This window comes from Staurois parvus, unplaced genomic scaffold (assembly GCF_062004578.1).
Source record: "Staurois parvus isolate SC_StPar_1 unplaced genomic scaffold, SC_StPar_1.0 ptg000031l, whole genome shotgun sequence".
Taxonomy (NCBI): domain Eukaryota; kingdom Metazoa; phylum Chordata; class Amphibia; order Anura; family Ranidae; genus Staurois; species Staurois parvus.
Genome location: NW_028317827.1, coordinates 17,131,676 through 17,145,366, shown reverse-complemented (window position 1 = coordinate 17,145,366; position 13,691 = coordinate 17,131,676). Strand labels below are relative to the sequence as shown.

Below are 13,691 nucleotides of genomic sequence, written 5' to 3'. Positions count from 1 at the left end.
GCAGAGATTGATTCGCCTACTCAATGCACCCTGCAAAAGTGGAGAAGTACAGATCCCCCAACAATTGGTCAATGGATAGTGGCAAATGAAATCAACAACATGGAACACCTGAGGGTGGCTCTGAAACACAAAGATGAACAGTTCCGTATAATGTAGTATTTCTGACACGACTTCCAATACATGCGGAAATACACCTCATATCTAGCCACCCTGATTACACAGGCACCACCTCTGTAGAGCTCATGCTCTGTTTAATAACATTTTGTGTCCTCATGGATACGTTCTTAGTCCTTCCTATGTAGTCCAGTCTCTCTTTCCCCTACCCCCATACCCGAACCCCCATCATACCCCCCTTTTTTTCTCCCCCCTACTTTCTTTCCCTCCCCTCCTCTTCTGTTGTACTTCTTCTGTGGTTTTTTTTCCCCTAATTTTGGGTCCTTTGGGATATCCCACACAATTTTTAAAAAATACACATACAGCAAAAAAAATTTTCAAAATACACATGCAGCAGTTGGAGCATGAATAATACCCCCTGTCCCTTTGGTGGGTGTAGCAACTGTCAAATGCTCTGGTAATGTGGGATTCACGGGATTAAAGCAGGCAGTGAGGAGGTGATACACCTCCTCCTTGCCGCCAGTCAAATGCTCTCTGAAGAGTGCAAAGCATGTGTGCACAAGCATATTCCTAGACTTAACAAGCTGGTAGTCCTTGAATTGTGGGGGTGGGGGGCAGATTCTTTTTACAAAAAAAGTTAACCAGTTCCTGCTGGAGGTACACATTTTTGCAGTCTCTTGGCGGGTGGGCTTTAATGCTGATAGGAAGCATGTATGTGTCCTTATATAAACATTTTCTTCTGCTGAGAGCATTCTCCCAGCACAGTAACCGGCTAGAACAGGAAAGCTCACGATGCACACTTGCGATCGGGAGCTTTTTGATCATGAGACTGCCAATCACAGTGCTCACATGATTGGTTTGACCACCTCCACCTCCTGGCATTTAGAACCTCTTAAATGGCTTGGAGGCAGCAGGAAGGGGTTATTAATATTAGTATACAGGATTTATATAGTGCCAACAGCACTTTATAACATGAGAGCAGACAGTACAGTTATAATACAATTCAATACAGGAGGAATGAGCCCTGCTCATTAGAGCTTACAATCTAGAAGGGAGGGTCAAGTGATACAAAAGGTAAAAGCTGTGGGAGATGAGCTAATGGAGAAAATAAAACTCCAGTTGTTAGGTGGGAGCAGAATAGGCTTTTCTGAAGAGGAAAGTTTTCAGGGATTGTCTAAACGCAGAGTAGGAGATAGTCAGACAACTTGGGGTATGGAGTTTCGTAGGATAGGAGAGGTTTGGGAAAAGTCCTGGAGGCGAGCATGGCAGGAGGTGACGAGGGAGCTAGAGAGCAGGAGGTCTTGGGAGGAAGGAAGAAAACAATTAGGTCAGTATTTAGAGACTAGCTTAGTGATGTAGCTGGGGGCTGAGTTGTGGATGGCTTTGTAAGTTGTTGTTAGTATTGTGAATATAATTCGTTGGGTGAGCCGTAGCCAGTGGAGGGATTGGCAGAGAGAAGTAGCAGAAACTGAATGGTTGGTAAGGTGAATGAGCCTGGCAGCAGCATTTATTATGGACTGAAGGTGGGCTAGCCTATGTAAAGGTAACCCCATGAAGAGAAAGTTGTAGTAGTCGAGGAGAGAGATGACTAGGGAGTGAACAAGGAGCTTTGTGGTGTAATTTGTTAGAAAGGGGTGATTTTTTAGGATGCTAATTTGGACAGTGATTGGACATAGGTTAAGCTTTACATGCTGCTCATCAATGCTTAGAAAAGCCCAGGCATCTTTATTAAATTATGTATATACTTATATACAGTAGGTGTGTATTCAGTACTAAAAGAACAAGATAAATGATTGCAAAAATTTTCCCAGGAAATCAGGGACAATGGCTAATTATGGATGATATTAGTTGAGTACAATATGCAGAAAAGGTGAGCTAGCAGCAACTGGATAATCCCTAAAAATACTGAATGTATGATATCCAGAATAGATCCACATAAATGATAAAGTTGTCAGTGAAAACATTAGAGGAAATTTGTGCCGAGAGAAATGTGGTAGCTGCCATGGCTGATCTAAGAATATTAATTGTCTGGCTGTCTTTGACCTCAGTACTTCCTGCGATGGAACAAGCATGCAGATTAGAAAGTCTTTTATATATTTGTTTAGTCAATAGCATATATTACAATGTACTACAATAACATGGCTGGAGAATAAAATTAAGCTACGTAGATATTTCAAAGTGATTATGACCTTCTGGTAGTTTACGGTCCATAATCTTTAGGTGAGAAGAGTGATTCGAAGTGTTTAGAAGTTAGAACAGCTTCTCTTAACCTTTTTGACCTTTGACTTAATTTTTTTGGTCATAATAATGATGACCAGAAAGGAAAAAATGTAGTATCCCCCCAACATTAGTGATCAGTGGACAGAGACCCACTTGTATTGGTAAATGAAAATAGACCCTCTTACATTAGCAGGTAGGTGGAGAAGCCCTGCTTATATTGGTGGTCAGTGGAAAATCCCTGCTTATATTGGTGATCAGTGGGAAACTCCTGCTTGTATTGGTGGTTAGTGGAAAGGTCCGGCTTGCAGTATATTGACAGTCAGTGTGGAAGGGCCCCAATACATAAGAATGATATGTTTATTATTTTAACAAAAACATAAAGCTTTACTATCACTTTATTCTCATCATCTCTCTCTCCAGATTTGTTTCTGGGTCACTGCTGCAGCCCGGCAAATCCAGAGAATAAGAAAGCTCTACTTCCGCAAAATCATGAGGATGGAAATTGGTTGGTTTGACTGCACATCTGTTGGAGAGCTGAACACCAGAATGTCCGAGTAAGCCATTTTTCTTGGTGTAACTCTCATAGGTGTGAGATTAAAGTGGTTGTACTCTAGCAGATGATTCATTGACAATGACAGTCAGGACATCTACCCATCCTCATACAAGCTGTGCTTCACTGGGACCCATTGTCTTATCTTGGTCCAGGACGGTTAAGGATGTTAGTACAAGGGGCATTAAAGTCAAACCAGGATTTTTGAGTTTATATAATAAAAGAACAAATTTCAAGGAGTGGAAACTGCATTTATTTTTTTACATACTCCTCTGCTACATTTATACACTTATAACAGAAAGATTTGTCAGTATGCCTGAAACCTCCCAGTACAGCCTGCTTCACTTCATCATCAGTGCTGAAATCCTGACCTCTGAGGAACTCTTATAGGGGTCCAAACAGGTGAAAATCACTCAGAGAGGGGTCCAGGCTGTAAGGGGGTTGTGGCAATACCTCCCATCCGAGTTGCTGTAAAGTGTATGTAGTGCGGTGAGCAGTATGAACTCATGCGTTGTCAGGTTTCTTCACATGTAATAATGCTATCGAGAAAATCCTGTCCTTCCCTGTCAAAACACTCCTTCAACGCAGTGCAGACTTCAACTCTTCAGTGCCAGGCAAAAGTGGAAAGCTGTCTTGGTGCCCAGCATGTGCTAACTTTTTGAAAATGCAAACGTTCATGAATGATTGTGTTCACCGTTACAACAGAAAGATTTTTCAGATTTGCAATTTCACGACAAATTATGCATCGATTATCCAAAATCAGGCATGTCACGCACTGAATATTCACAGGAATGACTGATGTGGGCCACCACAGCCAGGATAGTCACTGATGGACATACAACCATCTTTGAAAAGTTTACACCATTCAGATGTCTTACTGCATTTGAGCATCTCATCACCATACTGTGCTTCAAGTCTTCTGTAGATATCCATGGGTTTTATGCCTTCAATCACAAGAAACTTCATCACCACACACTGTTCCATGAATGAACTAACACTGTTGTCTTCCATCATAATTAATGGTCTTTGGACTGGCCTGTGACATGTGTGGCACCTATCAGTAATAGGACACACTTACAACTTACTACTGCGTGTAGTACGTCACGCTAGCATCCTTTTTTATACCTGTAAAATTAAAAGTCCCGGTTTGACTTGAATGCCCCTCATAAAATCTCTGCTTACTTATGTAACAAAATCGATTTCTTCATTATTTTTCAATTTCAATAAATCTAATATGATTTCTTTCTGTGTTTTCTCAGTGATATCAACAAAATAAATGATGCCATTGCTGACCAAGTTGGGATATTCATCCAGAGATTCACCACATTTCTTGCTGGCTTCTTATTAGGATTTGTCAATGGCTGGAAGTTGACCTTGGTTATTATTGCTGTAAGCCCACTGATTGGAATAGGAGCTGCTCTTATGGCATTGGTGAGAGATCTTTAATCAGGAAGGAATTATGAAATCTTCACTGCCCTCAATGATATTTATGCACATTCTGAATTTTTCTTTTTTTGTCAAGGCTGTTGCAAAGTTGACAGGAAGAGAATTGACGGCATATGCTAAGGCCGGAGCGGTTGCTGATGAAGTTCTGTCTGGTATCAGAACTGTTGCTGCTTTTGGTGGCGAGTTAAAAGAAGTTGATAGGTTTGTCATTAATTATTTCACCATATCTTCAATAAATGCTATTTAAAAACATAATGGAAATTTTTTGCTTATGACTTTGCTAGTTAATACATTTTATTGGCAAAAACTTGTTTGTGGCCCTACAATTGTAAATTTTGTTTAAAGCCTAATTCTAGTTTCTGTATTTTTCTATATTTTTCCTTATTATTATTATTTTTTTTTTAATAAATGTCTTCTGCTCACATGAGGATGTCATCACTGTGCCCTGTATCATTGAATTGAGAGTGCAGGGTGACGTGGAGATGAACCCCAAGTAGGCTGATGCCCTGAACTACAAGAAGTTACTTGAATAATGCTTGACAACATCCAGCTCTAGAGGAACTGGTGGTGGAAACTATTGGCTGAACGTCTACGGGAAACAGCATCAGTATTCAATGCAGGGAAATATATACACACACACACAAACTATATTTCAAAAAGTATTGCGACGCCTGCCTTTACACACATATGAACTTTAATGGCATTCCAGTCTTAGTCCGTAGGGTTCAATATTGAATTGGCCCACCCTTTGCAGTTATAACAGCTTCAACTCTTCTGGGAAGGCTGTCCACAAGGTTAGGAGTGTGTCTATGGGAATGTTTGACCATTCGTCCAGAAGCGCATTAGTGAGGTCAGGCACTGATGTTGGACGAGAAGGCCTGGCTTACAATCTCCAATCTAATTAAACCCAAAGGTGTTCTATCGGGTTGAGGTCAGGACTCTGTGCAGGCTAGTCAAGTTCCTCCACCCCAAACTCACTCCTCTATGTCTTTATGGACATTGCTTTTTGCATTGGTGCACAGTCATGTTGGAACAGGAAAGGGCAATCCCCAAACTGTTCCTACAAAGTTGGGAGCATGAAATTGTCCAAAATGTCTTGGTATGCTGACACCTTAAGAGTTCCCTTCACTGGTACTAAGGGGCCAAACTCAACCCATGAAAAACAACCCCACACCATAATCCCCCTCCACCAAACTTTACATTTGGCAGTCAGGCAAGTATCATTCTCCTGGCAACCGCCAAACCTAGACACGTCCATTGGATTGCCAGACAGAGAAGCATGATTCGTCACTCCAGAGAATACATCTCCACTGCTCTAGAGTCCAGTGGCGGCATGCTTTACACCACTGCATCTGATTCTCTGCAATGCACTTGGTGATGTAAGGCTTGGATGCAGCTGCTCGGCCATGGAAACCCATTCCATGAAGCTCTCTATGCACTGTTGTGCTGATCTGAAGGCCACATGAAGTTTGGTGGTCTTTAGCTCTTGACTCTGCAGACAGCTGCCGACTTCTGCACACTGTGCGCTTCAGCATGCACTGACCCCTCTCTGTCATTTTACATGGCCTACCACTTTGTGGCTGAGATGCTGTTGTTCCCAGTTGCTTCCACTTTGTTATAATACCACTAACAGTTGACTGTGGAATATTTAGTAGCAAGGAAATTTCACAGATGGACTTATTGCACAGGTGGCAACCTATTGCGGTACCACACTGAGCTCCTAAGAGCGACCCATTCTTTCACAAATGCTTGTAGAAGCAGTCTGCATGCCTAGGTGCTTGATTTTATACACCTATGGCAATGGAGGTGATTGGAACACCTGAATCCAAAAATGTGGAGGGGTGTCCCAATACTTTTGGCAATATAGTGTGTGTGTATGTATATATATATATATATATTTATATATATATATATATATATATATATATATATATATATATATATATCCAAAACTGGTTTAGATGCACTCACGGGTTTTGCAGAGGAGGAAGATCAAAATAATCAGTGTTTTCATTGTCTTGACAAAAAAAAGCTGTTTTTGTCCTTTCTCTTCTGCAAGACCCGTGAGTGCCTCTAAACCAGTTTTGGATCTAGATGGATTTCTTCATGGGTGAGCACCTGGGCATTTATCTCAAACATAGAGTATCATGGCTACCTTTGGAACTGATTTTATATATATATATATATATATATATATATATAATACAGCATATATATAGTATCTCATATAAAAAGGGAAAATAAAATGTTAGACCACTGTTTTTTTTAAGTCAGAACTATAAGAAAGCAGTGCCCTGGATATTCATTGGCATATACTGTTATATTCAAGCAGTGTTACCTTAGTGCTGAACAACCTAGTTGTCCTAATTCCAAAATGCCCTGTAGTTATGCTGTATGTGTGATGCTTTTTGAGGTTGTATTTTGTTACTTTTCACACAGATATGACAGGAACCTTGTCTATGCTCAGCGCTGGGGAATAAGGAAAGGTATTATTATGGGATTCTTCACTGGATACATGTGGTTTATCATATTCCTCTGCTATGCTTTGGCATTTTGGTATGGATCCCAGCTGGTCCTTGATGAAGAAGAGTATTCACCTGGAAACCTGTTACAGGTAAGGAAGAATCCTCAATGAAAGTCTACATAGTCTGAAAGAAACCTGACCTAGATTGTATTTGTAGAACTTCACTAGGGTATTAAAAAAGAAAAAAGAGCCCTGATGAAGTCACATGACACTGTGACGCAACGCGTCGGCTTAACGCGGTGACGTATTTCCGGCGTGGCGGCCATCTTGGTACACCTGTGCATTCAGCTGTACACCCAACAGATATATCCTCATCCGAAAGCATGAGGTTTTTGCTTGGACTGGCTGCTACGTAAGTTTCTATGTAAATATGCTACATGTTCCTATGGTATAATTAAATATACTACACTATGGGAGGATTCCTTTGTCTCATTTTGAGAGATTGATATTACAACTTTTCCTGGAGAAGAGCCATAGTGGGAATATTTTACTCTGAGAAAACTGTCTTTGGAGTGTTTTGGTGCCTGGAGGATCTGTGAGAGGGATCCACTACTGCTCTTTGATCCGCAAGGGTCGAAGGGATGAGGTGAGAGGCTAATCCAGAAGGTGGTTGGATTCGTAGATCTGTATACACCCAGAAACCTGCACGAGTTTTCACCTGTGGTCACTAACAGTATAATTTGAAAGCACCGTTTACTGTGTTGTTCACCAACAATATTTATTTTTGGACTTTGAGATATAAGTTTGTGTGTACCATTATTATGGTATTTTTTCACTTCACAATAGGCACGTGTGATTACATTATATGTATGTGTATTTTTGGTTCATGCACATATATATAGATATGGTTTTTGTGTTTCCACATATTTTTGAGCTATTTATTTGATTTATGTTATTATCAGTGAGCACGTATAGACTTTATTGGTAATATTGTCACATTTCTTGATTTGTTATTTTGGGATCCCACATTCACAATTTGTTTGATTTGAATGTAGCGCAGCATTCCTTATGTTTTATATTTACTTAATCACTGGTATATGATTTAATGCTTCTTTTGGGATTTACACACATATTTATTTGATTTAATATATATTTTTTAGTTTTTTGAATATACACTTGGAGCGCAGGAGGGTCACACCATCACTCCTATACTGCCTTACCACCACTCCACCACTCTTCTTTGCAAGACACAAACTGAAGTTTAATGTCCTTTTGTTAACAAAATGTATAAATAATAGCTTAACATTCAATGCAATAGGAAAAGGAATGGAGCTCCAATGTCCTTGTAGGCATTTCTACTTTAAAGAGTTATCTGCTTAAATCCATAATGCAGACCTCCAGCCAAACAACTCTGACTTGGAGTCAACAGTCCCAAAAACAGCAGATACAGGCATGAATGGCCCCCAGTTCACTGTCACTGAGCCTTACAAAGCAAAGGGAGCTGCACTTACTGCATGACAGGTTCCTACCAATTTACATTTGATCATAATTAGAGGTGAGCGAATCGAACTTGGCGAAGTGGAATTCGTTTCGAATATTAGGAAAAATTTGAGAAAAAAAAATTCGCGCATCCGAAAATTAGCAGACTTCGGATGCGCGAATCGAAATTTTCCAAAAATGGCGGCGACATGTGTGGCGACGGAGCGGGGATCTCTGGGAAGGCGCGCAGACAAGGCGCGCTGACTCATAATGCATTCATTCATGACATGTGATCGCATTAGCCAATCAGCAGCCAGCCAGCCAGCACTGTGTAATGGTCGAGCTATAAATTGCGGCCATCTTAGAATTCTCCATTAGCCTCCGGTCATTCAAGAGAGACAGACCTCTCTGTATTAGGGACAGAGTTAGGGCCACAGAGACTTTAGGGACACAGAATCGTTACTTAGGGACACAGAATTGTTACTCAGGGACACAGAATTGTTACTCAGGGACACAGAACTGTTACTCAGGGACACAGAATTGTTACTCACGGACAGACACAGAATTGTTACTGAGGGACACAGAATTGTTACTGAGGGACACAGAACTGTTACTCAGGGACACAGAACTGTTACTCAGGGACACAGAACTGTTACTCAGGGACACAGAATTGTTACTCAGGGACACAGAACTGTTACTCAGTGACACAGAATTGTTACTCAGGGACAGACACAGAATTGTTACTGAGGGACACAGAATTGTTACTGAGGGACACAGAATTGTTACTCAGGGACAGACACAGAATTGTTACTGAGGGACACAGAATTGTTACTGAGGGACACAGAATTGTTACTCAGGGACACAGAATTGTTACTCAGGGACACAGAATTGTTACTCAGGGACACAGAACTGTTACTCAGGGACACAGAATTGTTACTCAGGGACACAGAACTGTTACTCAGGGACACAGAATTGTTACTCAGGGACAGACACAGAATTGTTACTGAGAGACACAGAATTGTTACTGAGGGACAAAGAATTGTTACTGAGGGACACAGAATTGTTACTCAGGGACAGACACAGAATTGTTACTGAGGGACACAGAATTGTTACTGAGGGACACAGAATTGTTACTGAGGGACACAGAATTGTTACTCAGGGACACAGAATTGTTACTCAGGGACACAGAACTGTTACTCAGGGACACAGAATTGTTACTCAGGGACACAGAACTGTTACTCAGGGACACAGAATTTTTACTCAGGGACAGACACAGAATTGTTACTCAGGGACACAGAATTGTTACTCAGGGACACAGAATTGTTACTCAGGGACACAGAACTGTTACTCAGGGATAGAGAATTGTTACTCAGGGACACAGAACTGTTACTCAGGGACACAGAATTGTTACTCAGGGACAGACACAGAATTGTTACTGAGGGACACAGAATTGTTACTGAGGGACACAGAATTGTTACTCAGGGACAGACACAGAATTGTTACTGAGGGACACAGAATTGTTACCGAGGGACACAGAATTGTTACTCAGGGACAGACACAGAATTGTTACTGAGGGACACAGAATTGTTACTGAGGGACACAGAATTGTTACTGAGGGACACAGAATTGTTACTCAGGGACACAGAATTGTTACTCACGGACACAGAACTGTTACTCAGGGACACAGAATTGTTACTCAGGGACACAGAACTGTTACTCAGGGACACAGAATTGTTACTCAGGGACAGACACAGAATTGTTACTCAGGGACACAGAATTGTTACTCAGGGACACAGAATTGTTACTGAGGGACACAGAATCGTTACGTTATTTTTGGGGTGCTTATAGAATTAAAGAGTATGTCAGACAACACGCAGAGGAGTGGCAGAGGAGGCAATGTTTCAGGAGCGAGCAGACGTGGCAGCAGAGGAAGGGGTCGAGGCAGCACTAGTCGCAGCCAGAGGCCAGTGCTCCCGGTGTCATCCAGCGGTCGTGTCTCCACCGACAACCCTGCCGTCATCGATTGGTTGGCTCGGTCGTCTTCCTCTTCCCAGGTCACCTCTGACACCTACAGCCAACGGTCGGTGGGTACGTCAGACACAACCGTTAGTTGGCATGGCCCGGGAGCAAGCCCACTGAAATCACGTGTCCTCTACCTGCCCCTGTCCTTTGGTGTTCCCTCACCAAGCGAAGTATCGCATGCTGTGGGCTCAGCCCCACTGTACAGTGAGGAAGAGCTAACAGAGGGCGGTCAGGAACGGGGGGAGACATCCGCCTCTTCAGCAGCCAGGCGAAGAAGTACTGGCGAGGAGAGTGGCTCGGTAGCCGGTCTAGAGACAGGTCTGTCTCCTGACCCACACGCAGCCGAGGGGGCTAGTAGTGAGGCGGAGACCCTAATTGATGATGATGAGGCTGATCGCACTTGGCAGCCTCGTCGTCATCAGGCTATTGCTTCCGCATCATCAGGAGAAGAGGGTGCCAGCTTGGCAGCGAGCAAAACAGTCGGTGGGTTGCCCAGGAGGCAGCAGGGTCGCAGCAGTGTCAGTGGAGGCAAACGGCCACGGAGTAGAGCACCAGCTCCACTGCAGCCTACCACCACGGCCAGTAGTGGTGCCGGTGTGCACGGAGGAAGTAGCAGTCAGCCAGTGAGGAGTAGCGGGGGCAAAGTTTCCTACTCGGCGGTGTGGCAATTTTTCGTCAAGCCGCCCGAGGAAGTAAACGTAGCCGTATGTCGACTATGTGGCCAGAAAGTCAAGCGTGGCCAGGGGGCCCATGTTGGGACTACAGCGTTGCGTCAGCATATGCAGCGTCGCCATTCGGTGGCCTGGGAAAACCGTGATAAAGATACGGCGGTTCTGCCTGCCCCAGCCCCCACTCCATCACCCGCTTCGTTACTTGCTCCGTCACCCGACGTCAATCGCCCTCTATCAGCCAGTCAAGGCTCCAACACCTCTGCTGAGGGGAGTTGTCGCTCGTTGGCATCTTCCGCTCATTCAGATGCTCCTTCTCCTGCTACTCCTCTTCACGGATTCCGTCAGCAGTCTTTCTTGGAATCCGTTTCCAAGAGACAACAGTTTGCGAGCACGCACCCGACGGTGCAGAAGCTGAACGTCCTCCTGTCCAAGTTGCTGGTGCTGCAGTCCCTCCCTTTCCAAGTGGTGGACTCAGCACCTTTACGAGAAATGATGGCTTGTGCCGCGCCGCGGTGGAGAGTGCCAAGCCGGCATTTCTTCGCCAAAAAGGCAGTGCCAGCCCTGCATTCACATGTAGAAGAGATGGTGGGCCAGTCTTTGAGCATGTCGGTCTCTGCCAAAGTGCACGGCAGCGCCGACGTGTGGAGCTGTAACTACGGTCAGGGACAGTACATGTCATTTACGGCCCACTGGGTGAACGTGGTGCCGGCACAGCCGCACCAGCAACTTGGACAGGTCATGCCGCTTTTGCCTCCACGTTTGCACGTCCTTGGTCCGGCAAAGATGTCCGCCTCTACCACCTCTTCTTCCGCCGTGTCCTCAGCCGCCACCCCCGTGCCAAGTCCCATTACTCGACCGGCATATCACATGTGCAGGGCGCAACGGTGTCACGCTGTGCTGCACCTGGTATGCCTTGGCGAACGTAGTCACAAAGGGGAGGAACTTCTCAGTGTAATGAACAGAGAAATCGACAGATGGCTGTCTCCGCGCAAACTGAAAATCGGAACCATGTTGACCGACAATGGAAAGAACATGGTGTCTGCTCTGCGTCAAGGAAGGTTGTGCCATGCGCCATGCATGGCTCACGTGTTCAATCTGGTTGTCAAGCGGTTCCTAAAATTCACCATCCCACTGCAAGACATCCTTAAAATGTCACGTAAACTTTGCATGCATTTCAGCCATTCCTACACCGCAAAGCACACCCTCCTTGAGCTGCAGCGGCAGAACGGAATTCCACAGCATCGCCTGATCTGCGACGTTGCAACAAGGTGGAATTCAACCCTACATATGTTAGACCGCCTTTACGAACAGCGAAAGGCCATCACCGATTTCCTGATGTTACAAGCGGATAAAGGTACTCCCCTGTGTAACTTAGATGTCAGCCATTGGCAGCTCATGCGTGACACCTGCCGCTTGCTCAGGCCCTTTGAGGAGGCCACGCTATTCGTGAGTCGGCAGGACTATGGGATGAACGACGTCATTCCTCTGTTGCACGTCCTGGAACAAATGCTGTTAACAATGGCTGGTCAGGGTGCGGTAGACGTGGCGCACAGATCTCAACCCCACATGACCCCTGTGGGGGCAGGACAGGAAGAAGAGGAGGAGGTAGAGGAGGACATTGGTGCTCAGGAATTATTGAGTGAAATGGGTGGTTTTTCCACTCAGCGGACAGGAGTGGAGGAGCAGGAGCATCTGGTAGAGGAGGAGGAGGAGACAGAGGACCCAGACGCACCGTGGCAGTATGCTGTGGAGATGGAGGCAGGGAGTCCCTTGCATTCCTTGGCACAAATGGCCCATAGCATGCTCGCTTGCTTGCGTAGCGACAGCCGAATAATAACCATCAGACAGAGGGATGACTTTTGGCTGTCCACCTTGTTGGACCCTCGCTACCGTTCAAAAATGGTGGCCTTTTTCACACCTGCTGAGAGGGAGGCCAAAAGAAATTACTATAAAAACCACCTATGTAGTCAGTTGGTCTCTGCCTTTCTGCACCAACGTCCATCCTCAGACACTGTGGGCCCTGTGCGCTCGCGTTCCGCTGCCATGGCAGCAGGGGAGGGGTGGGGTGGTAGGAGCAGTGGCAGCTCCACCAGCAGCGGCTGCCTCAGTCTGCAGTCGATGATGAGTAGCTTTCTTCACCAGCGCAGTGAGGAAACTACTAACCAGCCACAGCAGCAGCAGCATCAGGTGGAGCTGGAGCAGGACCTCAAACAACAGGCTTGGGCCTACTTGGACAGCACCCTGCCAACCGAGGTAGACAATCCCCTTGACTACTGGGCAACGAAACTTGACCTTTGGCCCCAACTAGCTGAATTTGCCCTTGAAAGGCTGTCATGCCCGGCCAGTAGCGTGGCATCGGAGCGCGTGTTTAGTGCAGGAGGAGGTATTGTAACTCCGCGGAGGACACGACTGTCCACCCAAAGTGTGGAGAAACTCACGTTTGTGAAAATGAATCAGGCGTGGATTAGTCTGGATTTCAAACCACCAGTTCCTGACACAACTGACTAAATCCGCCATGAATCATGCCCCAAACATGTTATTATTTTTAACATAGCCCTCTGTATGGCCTTCAATTTAAGCTGCTTACGCTTCGCCACTCTGCCATGGGCCCCTGTACCGCCTCCTCTTGCTGCTGCCAGGTCCAGAGTGTGTCATGGGTCCCTGTACGGCCTCCCATTGCTGCTGTCTCCATCGCCACACTCTGCCATGTGCCACTTTCAGGTCT

General features: G+C 44.9%; 1 protein-coding gene across 1 annotated transcript in view; it reads left to right on the top strand.

Annotated features, from left to right (window-relative positions):
* Positions 1 to 13,691, top strand: part of LOC149470828 (bile salt export pump-like) — a 132,182-nt gene that overhangs the window by 23,280 nt on the left and 95,211 nt on the right. Inside the window, exons 8-11 of the mRNA XM_089660342.1 lie at positions 2,755 to 2,888; positions 4,144 to 4,315; positions 4,407 to 4,531; positions 6,770 to 6,944. Coding sequence (XP_089516468.1) covers positions 2,755 to 2,888; positions 4,144 to 4,315; positions 4,407 to 4,531; positions 6,770 to 6,944 — 606 coding nt within the window. The remainder of the gene's footprint in view (positions 1 to 2,754; positions 2,889 to 4,143; positions 4,316 to 4,406; positions 4,532 to 6,769; positions 6,945 to 13,691) is intronic.